The sequence below is a fragment of the Portunus trituberculatus genome, chromosome 47 (genome assembly GCF_017591435.1).
Source record: "Portunus trituberculatus isolate SZX2019 chromosome 47, ASM1759143v1, whole genome shotgun sequence".
NCBI lineage: Eukaryota > Metazoa > Arthropoda > Malacostraca > Decapoda > Portunidae > Portunus > Portunus trituberculatus.
This window is the reverse complement of record NC_059301.1, coordinates 7,998,049-8,010,982: the sequence shown is the minus strand read 5'-3', so window position 1 is coordinate 8,010,982 and position 12,934 is coordinate 7,998,049. Positions and strand designations below refer to the sequence as shown.

At 45.5% G+C, this 12,934-nt stretch overlaps 1 protein-coding gene across 3 annotated transcripts in view; it reads right to left on the bottom strand.

Annotated features, from left to right (window-relative positions):
• LOC123498050 (helix-loop-helix protein 11-like) overlaps nt 1-12,934 on the bottom strand; it is a 36,191-nt gene that overhangs the window by 8,766 nt on the left and 14,491 nt on the right. For all 3 annotated transcript variants that reach the window (XM_045245128.1, XM_045245129.1, XM_045245130.1), the window contains exons 2-3: nt 10,265-10,430; nt 430-556 (exon numbers count right to left, since the gene is read on the bottom strand). In XM_045245128.1, the coding sequence (XP_045101063.1) occupies nt 430-556; nt 10,265-10,430 (293 nt within the window). The remainder of the gene's footprint in view (nt 1-429; nt 557-10,264; nt 10,431-12,934) is intronic.

Below are 12,934 nucleotides of genomic sequence, written 5' to 3'. Positions count from 1 at the left end.
CACACACACACACACACACACACACACACACACACACACACACACACACACATTCATTGAGTCCACAGTCAAATCTAATCCTCTTGCTCCTCCCTTTAGTGTATTCCCACCAACAGCTCTCCCACTACCTCCTCCCTCTCACCTGACACTTTTCTAAGTCGCTAGAGAAAAGTAATAACACAATACAACAGAAAAGAGCATGATTTAAAAGGTGATAAAGATCACTACAAAAAGTGAGATGAAATTGTGATAAGAATGAAGAATGGTAGATAAGTAATATGAAGGAACTGATAATATAAATCAAAGTGGGGAGCGAAAGATTAGAAATTAAAAACAAATATACATAAATGAGTGGATGTTAAAATAACTGCATATCAGCTACTGCCTCTACAACAACTACTGCTGGTATAATCAGTCATTCTGCCTCACCTTCAGCATCAGCATGGTGCTGCTGGTGGTTTAGGAGCCGCTTCAACTGACAGTTCTGGGAGAGAAGTCGCGTCTTCTCCTGCTCCAGCTGGTAAATGTACTCTGCTGTTTGCTGCAGGATGGCCGCCTGTAGAAAACAGATAAATAAATCAATCAATTAATAAGAAACAAATTTATTAATTAAGTAAATAAATAGGTGAATAAAAGAGAAACAGATAAAGCTGGAAGGATGCACAAGCAGATATATATATATATATATATATATATATATATATATATATATATATATATATATATATATATATATATATATATATATATATATATATATATATAGTCAAATGCTAATGTAGACAAATTACCAATATTCAAAGAACAATAATTTTGTGTTCAGTATTTTCAGCCAGAATTAAAATAAATGAAATGTTGATTGTGTGAGGGAGAGCAGTGGTTACCTGGCAAATGCTAGCACATTTGAAATAAAATTAGATCCAATAAACCTATACCAATTTTATTCTTGAATCCTTTCTTTTTTCCCCGTGTGTGTGTGTGTGTGTGTGTGTGTGTGTGTGTGTGTGTGTGTGTGTGTGTGTGTGTGTGTGTGTGTGAGAGAGAGAGAGAGAGAGAGAGAGAGAGAGAGAGAGAGAGAGAGAGAGAGAGAGAGAGAGAGAGAGAGAGAGAATACATGTACTGTACCCATTTACACAAATTATCAATATAGGAAATCATGACCGCATTAAAGCTGCCGCCGCTGCTCTCTCTCTCTCTCTCTCTCTCTCTCTCTCTCTCTCTCTTTGAAACTCGCCGATCTAATCAATGGTAAAAGCCTATGTATTGTTCACAACAATCTGACATGAATACTTGGACGAATACTCTTCTGTGTATCACACACACACACACACACACACACTACTTAATAACAAGCATCTAGATTTTTCTTATTTTCTTCTTGACATAGTTTGATAAAACAGAAGTATCCAAACAAGTAGCGGAGGAACCGTACAAGCAAGCCTCAGTACACACACCCCTCCTTCCTAAAGTCGAGTGAAGTGACAGACGGGTCATGGGAGAGGGTGACGGGCAAATCTGGAGTGGAGGGAGGGTCGCCGAGTCTGGGTCAGCAGGGAACAGGGAGGCCTCACTTGTCTAGGACGAGGGGGAGGCTTGCTTAAAATTGTTCCAACCCTATTTTTCTTCTTTCTCCCCCTTTAAATACATGTTTGCATTTCAGGCATGTTACTTGTGAAAGAAAAGGAAAGGAGCGATGTAATGTTTGCCTTGATCATCAATATATAATGCACCTTGATGTTTACGTCAAGCTCTGCAGTTTGTCTAGGGAAAAGGAAGAGTTCTCTTGCAACCTTACCAGACGGCGGACGCCAGAAAGAATTGCTGCACCATGTAACTCAGTCAATCTCTAAGCCTTTATATACGAGACTTCTCTTAGTCTATGTATCATAATTACAAGCCTAACTGCTAAGATATTTAAAGCCCAGATGACGGGTAATTATACCATATGTCATTTACTTCTTATCCTATGACCCAATACTTTTTATCACCGCGGCAAGTATAATGCTACTCTACGTTAACTGCAGCTCTGGACTGTAATTTCATCACACTAATGGTTCGGTGTGTTTCTGTGTGATCTAAGTCTCCAAATATACATACACCACGACTGCACAGATGCTTGTGAACCTAGATTTGGCTCGTGGCTATACATAACTTCGAGATATTTACCACATAAGACATGGCTTAATTTATTTTGACTAGTGACGCGCTTACACTACCGTGGCTCCGTCATTGCATCACATTCCCAAGCTTATATTAAAACATCGGTGATCGAGGCGGTGCAAGTGTACTGAACGACCATCAGGAAGCTGGTGACCACGTGGCTGTTAACTGGCTAGCGTGGCAGGTAGCAAAGCTCCAATCCCCTGCCTCGCGTCTTGGTCCACTTCTACAGCATGCCATATTCACTGTTTTACTTTCCATTCAGGGCGCCGCTAGGATCTTTCGTTACGTCTTTACTAGTCATAAAGCACGCCATGCTGTGCCACGCCGTCTCTCCCTCTCTTGAGAAGCCCAGCAAGTACACGTGATCTGCCTGAAGGTTAACGTGACCCCTATATCCACGCCATAACACCAACGTGGAACAGGTGTGTATTAGGAGAGGGTGTGGTGAGGGAGGGGAGAAAATATATTTACTTGTGTTGCCAGGGGGAGCAGCAGCTGTGACAGGGTGAAGAGGGGGAGGTAAGGGTAAAGGAAGGAGTAAGGGGTAGTAGCTCCTTATCATAAGGGGGAGAAGAGAACAAGGGAGAGTAATGATAACAGGCGAACGGTGTGGATGGAGTGGTGTTCCCTAAGGTGGCCCCAAAACGTGCAGCATCTCGTGATGGCCACAGCCTCCCTCACGTGCTCCTCCAGTGAGATAACGTACTACTTCCCTGATGTCACTTCTCCTTTACCTCCCTCCTACCATTTCTGTGTTGCCCCACTTTGCGTTCCTTAGCAAATGTTGGGAATGCCCATTGTAGTGAACTATCATGATAAGGGAAGATAGTAGTATATTATACTCGCCAGCCAGTCAGGCAGTAACAGGTAACTGATTAGTCAAAAAGTCTGCTCAACAACCAACGTGGCACCCAGCGAAACGGCCAGCCTAAAATTATAACTACACAAGGCTAACTCCGCAAGGTTGCTCACCCGCAGCCGTCTGGCACCTCAGCCCGTCGCGCCCCGCCCTGCCTCAATGTAGTGCTTGTCGCATAGTCTGCCAGGCCATGGTGCATGACCTGCCAAACCATAGTCCCGGCAACAGTCTCCAAAAACAACCTCATTGCCTAAGACGTATGGAGTGAAGTACGAATACATTATCACTAATAAGGCTAACAAAGAGAGATCGATGGGAGCAGCAAGTGCTACAATACGCACGCCCTTCACCTTGATCCTTCATAAGTGAGTGGATTCCGCCAGCCGCCACAATACCAACCACTACCACCTCCCACCTACCCGTAGCCGCCGCTGACTCCGCAAGGTCGAACGAACTCCATGTGCATTTTGAGATTCAGAAAACGACGTAGTGATGACCGGCGAACGTGCGTGCGCTAAATGCAGTATGACACAGCAATGTTGGTGTGTGTACGGGTTAGTGACTGAGCCCGCCCACCAGCCACCACCACTACAGGTCTTCCTAAACCCAGGCAAATACAACATAACTTCACTGCGCTGTTCATTGGCTGAGAGCAAGGGCGCGCCAGAAAAAAAAAAAAAAAAAAAAAAAAACACCGGGAAAACAGCGGTTTTTTTTTTTTTCCAATGCGACATGAAATCATTAACGGATGAATAGACAAGCGGTGTCACTGAATGCAGCCTTGTTAAGTATGCTTGGTGTGGGACATTTCTTTCGCTGCGTAATGTGTGTGTGTGTGTGTGTGTGTGTGTGTGTGTGTGTGTGTGTGTGTGTGTGTAGAAAGGTAAGTAAACGATAAATACACTCAATACCAAGAGATGGTGTGTTGTACAATGCAATGGATGACAAAAACAACCATATACACATTATCAAGAATTACAAAGGCAGTCTAAGTACAACATAATGGATATCAAACAATCACTAGTCGAAAGTAATCAGTGTTAAGCAGTTCATGTTAGATAATGGAGATCAGACGAAAGAATAAATCATTACTAAGCGGTTATGATTATTACAAAGTGGACGACAAACAAAATCCAACAAATAAACAGCACACATCTTAGCAGGTGCAAGCAATATCAGTTCAAAGATAAGGTAAGACAAGGGAACTAAGGGATTTCTTCAGGGTGACTAACCTGCAGAGATGGATAAGAAAATAAATAAACAACATATATTTAAGTCCTAGCGCAAAGTTGTTAATTTCTACTATACTAATATACGCCAGCGCCAACATAAATACTAGAAATGAGAAGATGGAGCAAGAGATATTATATCTTTGCAGATGAGGTTACAATTATTGATAAGGTAATATGTTGTGCGTATAGCGTTTGGAGGAGGAGGAGGAGGAGGAGGAGGAGGAGGAGGAGGAGGAGGAGGAGGAGGAGGAGGAGGAAGGGTTCGAAATTGTGTCTTATCTCCGGGTCACACATAGGTAGGGGCCGAGCAGCGACCCTCTGACCTTTGATCCACCCGTCTGTGACCCCGCTCTCTCTCTCTCTCTCTCTCTCTCTCTCTCTCTCTCTCTCTCTCTCTCTCTCAGCAGCCAGCCGCCCACTGCTAGACGCCTGCCTGGATTTTAAAGGTACTGTTACCAACCGCCACTGTCACCACCACCTCCACCACCTTCGCCAGACGTGTCACGCCCCTCCACCTTATGACAACAGACTATCATTGTGCTAACAGAAGCCAAGTCAACCTCCACGTATTTCGTAATCTAAACAACAAAAGTAGTAGTAGTAGTAGTAGTAGTAGTAGTGTGTAATTTGTTAGGTCGATAAATATGACACAGTGCTGACAACTAAGTAATTGATGCACAAGGAAAGCAAAAGTAAACACCGTGTAGAAGGCAACTGCAGTACAGAGATTGCTCACACAGGTTATTTCCACACTAACAGAGAGAGAGAGAGAGAGAGAGAGAGAGAGAGAGAGAGAGAGAGAGAGAGAGAGAGAGAGAGAGAGGGGAAAGATGGCGACAGGAAGTGGCAAAAGTGGAAGAGGAAGGAGTTGAGGGAGAGGGAAGGGAGGGAAGGAGGGACAGCCACTCAACTCGGCGGCATGAAGGAGGGAATGGGAGGAGGAAAAGGATGGAGGGAAGATGAACAGGTGGTGAGGAGGAGGAGGAAGGGAGAGAAATCAGTGAAGCTATAATAGACGGGAAGGGAGAACTAGTGAAGGGAATAGAGACAGGTATGTAAGAGAGAGAGAGAGAGAGAGAGAGAGAGAGAGAGAGAGAGAGAGAGAGAGAGAGAGAGAGAGAGAGAGAGAGAGACTGAAACTATCACTACTACTATTACTCTCCCTCCCCTAAGTGCGGACAATGCCATCCACCCACTCACTCACTCCTGTGTCTTCCCACGGCTGCTAGAGTAACAATGACCTTGACGAGGGCAAAAACTTGGTCCCACGCCCTCACACACACACACACACACACACACACACACACACACACACACACACACCTTTACTACTACGACCATTCTTTTCTTCTCTTCCTCTTCCTCTTCCTCCTCCCACTACTACATAGTTGTACTACTGCTACACACACACACACACACACACACACACACACACACACACACACACACTACTATTACGACCATTCTTCTCTTCCACTTCCTCCTCACACAACAACTACTACTACTACTACTACTACTATACACACACACACACACACACACACATTACTCCCCCCTTTGTTCCGTCACTTCCCGATGAGTGACGCTATCAACTTATCAAACAATACATCGGCAGGAGGAAGAAAGACTGACTGATTGGGAGCATGACATTAAGAGAGGGAGAGAGTACAGCAACCAGAAAAAAAATACACATACACACAATAAAGGAATGTGTGTGTGTGTGTGTGTGTGTGTGTGTGTGTGTGTGTGTGTGTGTCACCACGATTTGGCAGGGAAATAAGTAATCTCTGAGAAAGGAAGACTAAAAGGCAACACACGATGCAAAACAAACAAGGAAGAATGTCTAAAAATAATAAGACAGAAACCAATAAATCAAACAGGAAATAAGAGCGCTTACGCATCTGCAGAGAGAGAGAGAGAGAGAGAGAGAGAGAGAGAGAGAGAGAGAGAGAGAGAGAGAGTCATTCATAACGCAGGAAGAATACGAGAAGAAAAGCAGGCTGGGAAAAGTCAATCGTTAAGCAGGGGTGGAAGAGAGATGAGAGGAGAAAACTGGTGGTGGGTGGGTAGGTATGTATACGGCGTCTCTCTCTCTCTCTCTCTGCGCGTTCCCCCCCCGCCTCCAGCCCGACCTAGACAAGGCAGACCGAGAGAGCCAGACGTCGTACTTTTGACCTTGAAAACGCCGCCACCGCTGGAGGGAGGCAGGAGTGGGAGGAGCTAGAGAGGGAGCGAGGGAGCAAGGGAGGGAAGGAAGGACGGGGCTGTGGTAGTAGAGGGGGGAGCGAAGGTTGTAGGGGCCAATGCTGTGTGAATGTGCTCTCGTTCACATGGCTTCCTGCACATATGGCTGTATACGGATATTGGGATGAAGCTTATATAAGTAATAGTATATATACCTGAGATTATGTATATATGTGAGCGTCAGAGTATGTGATACTGTATAACAAAGCTTCGTTCAAGACAGCGGCAGAAAAGGAACGGAGTGAGGGAGAGAAAAGAGGAAGAGGGACGGAGGGAGGTAGTTGCCAGCGGCCGGCGCCTTGCTTCCCCCTTCTCGCCTTCCTCACTGTACAGTACAGTACTATTATTCCCCGTGGCTTCACCCTCCTCTCCTCTGCCTGCCGGTCTGCCTGCTTCTCTCCCTCTCACACACTCAGAGTGCGAAAGACGGAGAGCACAAGGATGTCGCAAGTTAATACCATGGTGTGATTGACCATTTCTTATACTTTTACCCATAAAATTTGTAAAGCAACAATAACACTAACAAAACAATCTTTATACATCCTGCTAGCATTGCAGTGGTGTACCAGTAGTACAATAGTAATGTAAAAAAAAAAAATAAATAAATAAAAAATATATATATATATATATATATATATATATATATATATATATATATATATATATATATATATATATATATATATATATATATATCGTCGGTCGTCCTCTTCTTGAAAGTGCATCACAACACACATCCGGGCGGCGGGGTCCAGCTAGCCAGCCAGCGCCCTAGAAATCTTCCTTACGGTCTAACAGCTCACGTGCTTAAGATTCCTCGACTCGTCTCCTTGCCTCCCTCTCCCCCTAGCGACCGACACCCACTACGCGTACTACAACTAATTCCCTCCGAACATGCTCCTCCTATACTGCCCCCTTATGCCTTCCTCGGGCATTGGCAACACGCTTGTTACGAAGGGTATTAATAGTACTCGCTGTTTTCATCTCGCTATGGTGACGCGACACGGTTGACGTCTACGTTGGCTAATATTTATAAAAAAAAAAAAAAAAAAAAAAAAATGCGTTGTTTACTCTAACTTGGCAACTGCGAACAGCTGGGCTGACCGGGCCATGGCGCCGCACTCGTGTATTCAACAGCCGTCTCTGGCATGCCTAAAACCTGCCGTATTCTGACAGCCTTGAGAATGTTAGCCCTGCTATTTTGTGATGGTTATAATATTTGTTTCCAATAATAAATCTAGGTACACCTTTGTTACAAGCACGATTTCTTTAACCTTTCTACCTGCACTAGTATGCGTATCATTCCCTAGACAATACGGCCATTATTCTGTTGTCACGTCTCAAGATGGTGTCACGATTTACATAACAGCCTTCCTGTCCTCTCGGCAACAAGTCCTCGCTTTCCCTGCCTCTCTTGCTCCATAAAAGCCCGTCACTCCCTCTTCCCATCCCTAGACAATCAGTCCAGGTATCACGGAAGACGCCAAGGATGTATGGGTGAGAAATGCCTTCTGTCTCACTCGACCAGTATTTTCGCGCCCTTTTTACGACGACGGCGGCGGCGGCGGCGGCGGCGGTGGTGCTGCTGCTGGTTGAAGACGGGTGTCGGCCGCGCGGCGCGTCGAGGCATCAGCTGGTTGGCGGCGGGTCACGTGGGAGTCGCCCGTCAAAACAGATCTACGAGGCGCCTCCTCTTGCTGCTGCTGCTGCTGCTGCCGTCACCGACGCTCCTTAACAGCTTTTCTGACAACCTTATAATACTGCTACTTCCGATTAATTTCTGCTAGATGATGCTTTAGATACTTCTACGGCAGCCCAAACAATGCAGGTGTATGTGCGTGCGCGAGTGTGCGTACGTTTGTACAATGGTGCGGCCGGTGCGGGGTCCTGAAATGCGCGCCACATGGTCGCCGCTAGCCTCGCCCCGGCCTCCACATCGCCACGTGGGGGAGCGACACCAGCCAACGCTGCCGCTTGCACCACTTCTTCATAATGCCACGTTTGTGGACCTTTCTAATGCTTCTGGTCTCTCTCATCACAACGCATCAGATAACGCGGGGATATGATAATGCTTAGAGGTACTGATCTGCTGCTGATAAGGCAGAAAAGAAGAAAATAGAGGGTGCCGGCGCGAGCGGGAAGGGTGCGGCGTGGTGCGGGGCGGGGCGGAGACGAGGCTACACTCAGCCGGTCGATCGTAGCCATGGAAACGGAATCAGCTGTCCCTGTACACCAACTCCGCTTTACCAGCACCATGCTCCTGTCCACCACGCATCACCAGTCATGACCACAGTGTTTGTGATGCTACTGGCGCTTCCTCAGCATGGCTGTTGCTCCTTTGCTCGCCTTATTAATACAAAATACGTGAGAAAACTCAGAATACTCCTATAAACGAATGCCGGCAAACGGCGTCGTCGGCGCCCGCCAGAGCCGCCGCACGGCCGCTCTTCACCCTAGTCAGCTGATGGTTCCCGCCAGCCCGCCACCCACCCCACCTCACCACCATTCATGACACACGATCATGTAACAGTGGCCGTCTACTACATCGCCATTAGCAACATTCATTGCTTCCGTGGCGCCGCATCGCTTATATCTAGATCCCACAGCTAGTCTCATGAACGTGACGTGACGTGACAGCACGCCGATCACGCACACTACCAGCTGATGCACCTCTCTCTCTCTCTCTCTCTCTCTCTCTCTCTCTCAGGTGACTCAGCAACCTACTTAAGGCAAACGTATAAACAATGGATATCATTCAGTATTTTCAAAGGTCACGCCATGAATGAAGGTGTAAGAGGAAAGGTGGGGCAGAAGGAAGCGTGACTTTTTTAAAAGCCTTTCTCTCTATACTGTTTTACGCTCACTATTCTGTAGTCTTCTCACCACCATCGTCAACAATACCACTAAAAATCTCCGTTTGATTATTCAGCACCGATACTCTTCTCATTTGAAGTATATACTAAAATGCCCATTAAAAATGGATAGTCTAACGTCATTCACTCAGTGTTGCAGTGTAATGTACGAAAGAAAAATAGCAAAGTTCGTTTTCAAATTCCAAGCTACACAACACCAATTTCATTCCTTCAAAACATCAATGACAGTTTGGTGATGCACTAAAATAAAAGTTTTTAATATACTACATGTGTGCAGTGAGTGTTGAGAGGTCGTGTTCTCTGTGCGGCAGTTGCAATCCCATGTATCAGCTGTTTACTGTCGCTAACTCCCTCTCCCTTCCCGTCTCTTCTCCTGTACTCCCCCCCCTCCTTCACCAGCTGTTACGCTTTTGTGAGGCAAGGGCATACGAGTGTGCAGGAGGGGAAGGGGAGGACATGAGAGAAAAATCTGGATGCGTATTACAGAGAGAGAGAGAGAGAGAGAGAGAGAGAGAGAGAGAGAGAGAGAGAGAGAGAGAGAGAGAGAGAGAGAGAGAGAGAGAGAATGATTACTACTAAAAATAACTTCTTCCTAACACGCATCACCAAATCCATTACCCTCCACTTACACTACGCACAAAACAAACGCATCACCATACCAGCAATCCTTTTATACCTTTCCTTAAAATATAATTATAATAATAATAATAATAATAATAATAATAATAATAATAATAATAAATAAAAATGAAAAATAAAATATCAACCAAAGTAAACCGTCCCTATCTTGTATTTTTTTTTTCTATGCTAGAATGAGCAGTGGTGGAATTAAGCAGCCTAATACAGAGCAAATAATCTATTGGTGTTCCTCTGTACTGAAGACTGTTCATTACCTTGCTCAGCTTCTCCCCCTCATGATGCGGCAGGAGCGTCTTGAGGGAAGCGAAGCCTGCATTGATACTCTGCATACGTCGCCGCTCATTGCTGTTAGCGATCTCCCGCCGAATGCGCTTTTCCTGCTCCATGGCCGTCTTTGGGGACACCGGCCGCCCGCTCAACCTGCAGACAAATAAAAACAAGGAATTAGAGAACAAGTATTTAGATAAATTTGTCAAATTTCCTGGTTTTGTTTTGCATCTTAGTAGTCTAAAACTGTCATTATCAAAACGCATAGTATGCTTAAGATCTCATTAAAAATAATTGTAGAGGTAGTGTACGTATGCGTGACAGGGTAAGTATTGTATAACCTGAGTTATGTGAATTTATTAAACGTATAAATACAATTACTACACACACACACACACACACACACACACACACACACACACACACACACACATTCGTTTTGCAAGTGTGTGTACTCATTTGACGTATGAATGCTGACGTTAAATTCAACTGATTACACGTGTGGCTGAAATATGTGTGCACTTGAGGAGGAGATGGATGTCCACTCAGCTTAAAAACATGTGTCTAGGCATGTGTTTATCTGTAGTGTGTGTGTGTGTGTGTGTGTGTGTGTGTGTGTGTGTGTGTGTGTGTGTGTGTGTGTGTAGTCAGCTATTTAAGAATGAAAACCAGACACGTGACTAACACACACACACACACACACACACACACACACACCTATCCACAATCTAAGACTAATAAGCTCTCTCTCTCTCTCTCTCTCTCTCTCTCTCTCTCTCTCTCTCCAAAGCGCTCCCCTTTTCTCTTTTATTCTACCTTGAGAGCCTGTACGCACTTACATTTCCCCCGTTCCTTTCTTTCACCCTTCCCTCATTACTTTCATCCCCTCGTCCTTATACCCTTACGGTCATTATTTCTTTAAGCTTTTCCATGTCAAGTTTTCCCTCCCGTCCATCGTGGCCGCAAGACAGAAGGTGGTAGTGCAGGTGCGTACAGGCGGGGCTAAGTCAGATAAGTAAGTTGTACCGCACAAATCCACTCAACTTAAGCTACTTTTACTTCCCTGTGGATCAGTGTGGCTCACGCTATGATCGTCTCTGTCCCACGGCTTCCCAGAACACCAGTAATTGTTTCGTTTTGTGAGTATGGATACTATACATATACAGTCTTGCCTTGCCTATGGATTTTTTTTTCTTTTTCTTTTCGAAGGGGAGGGCAGTGATTGGGTCAGAGGAGGATACTGGACATTACTCACTACTAAAGGCCAATGTTGGTGATAAGTTTAGCTTTTGGGACATTAAATTTTGTAGGTGGAGGAGTAGTAGGATAAATGATAAAACCACCACCACCACCACCAATAATAACAACAACAACAGGTTTACATAAGTTTCCACATGACATCACCCGGGGGGAGGCGCCACCCTGCCGATGTAGGCGCCTAGCAGCTTACATGTTGCTAGGATGGTAGATACGTGTACTCTTTCACCCCGAGACACACACACACACACACACACACACACACACACACACACACCGCGCTTTCTAAACCCAACCACACCGTCGACCAGTTCCCCCTACTTACATGTAGATCACCCACTCATACCCAACTAAACCACCCACACCCGCCCACCCACACAACAACTAACCAGGGCGTCACCCAAGACATGCAGGCTAATTCCTTATCCAACTCAACTCAACTCAACTCAACCCAACCCAACCCAGCCCAGCCCAGCCCAAGCTCCTCCTCCCTACATGGCTCCAATCCTCTACAGGTCTGATCAAGGCTATCCTTCCCGACCACGTGAACACAACGAGAGAGAGAGAGAGAGAGAGAGAGAGAGAGAGAGAGAGAGAGAGAGAGAGAGAGAGAGAGAGAGAGCAGCAATATGGGGAAGTAAATTGTGTGTATATGTATAAATGGAGGGAGAAAAAATGTAAGGACTCTGAAAAGGAACGAGAGGGAGCGACTGAGGGTTGGAAGATTAGTGCAGAGGATGAGGGAGAGGGGAAAGGGAGAGAGAGGGAGAGGAAGAGGGCAAGCGAGAGGGCGAAGGTGAGAGACGAGAATGAGAGGAAACAATGAGACGATACATATGTGTGTGTGTGTGTGTGTGTGTGTGTGTGTGTGTGTGAGAGAGAGAGAGAGAGAGAGAGAGAGAGAGAGAGAGAGAGAGAGAGAGAGAGAGAGAGAGAGAGAGAGAGAGAGAGAGAGAGAGAGAGAGAGAGAGAGAGAGAGAGAGAGAGAGAGAGAATCACAAACATAACAAAAACATACTCAAGCAAGAAATTGTAAAAAAGAAAACAACAAACACTGAACCATATCAAAATACTATACGACAAAAATAACTACGTACATGAAAATAAAAATACCTTATGAACCCCAACACACACACACACACACACACACACACACACACACACACACACACACACGTGACGATATAAATGATAACAAACACGTGGTCAACTCTCTCTTAAAATTACTCAAGAACAGTTTCTAGTGTAAGAGTGGAAGGGAAGGAAGCCAGGGAGAGGAGTGGTGAGGAGAGAGACAGGGAGGGAGACTCAGCATTTCAAGGGCTAGGCTGGAAGGAGGGGAGGAGAGAAACAAGAGGGAGGGAGCGAGGGGGAGGTTGGATAATAGAACTGTACTCAGC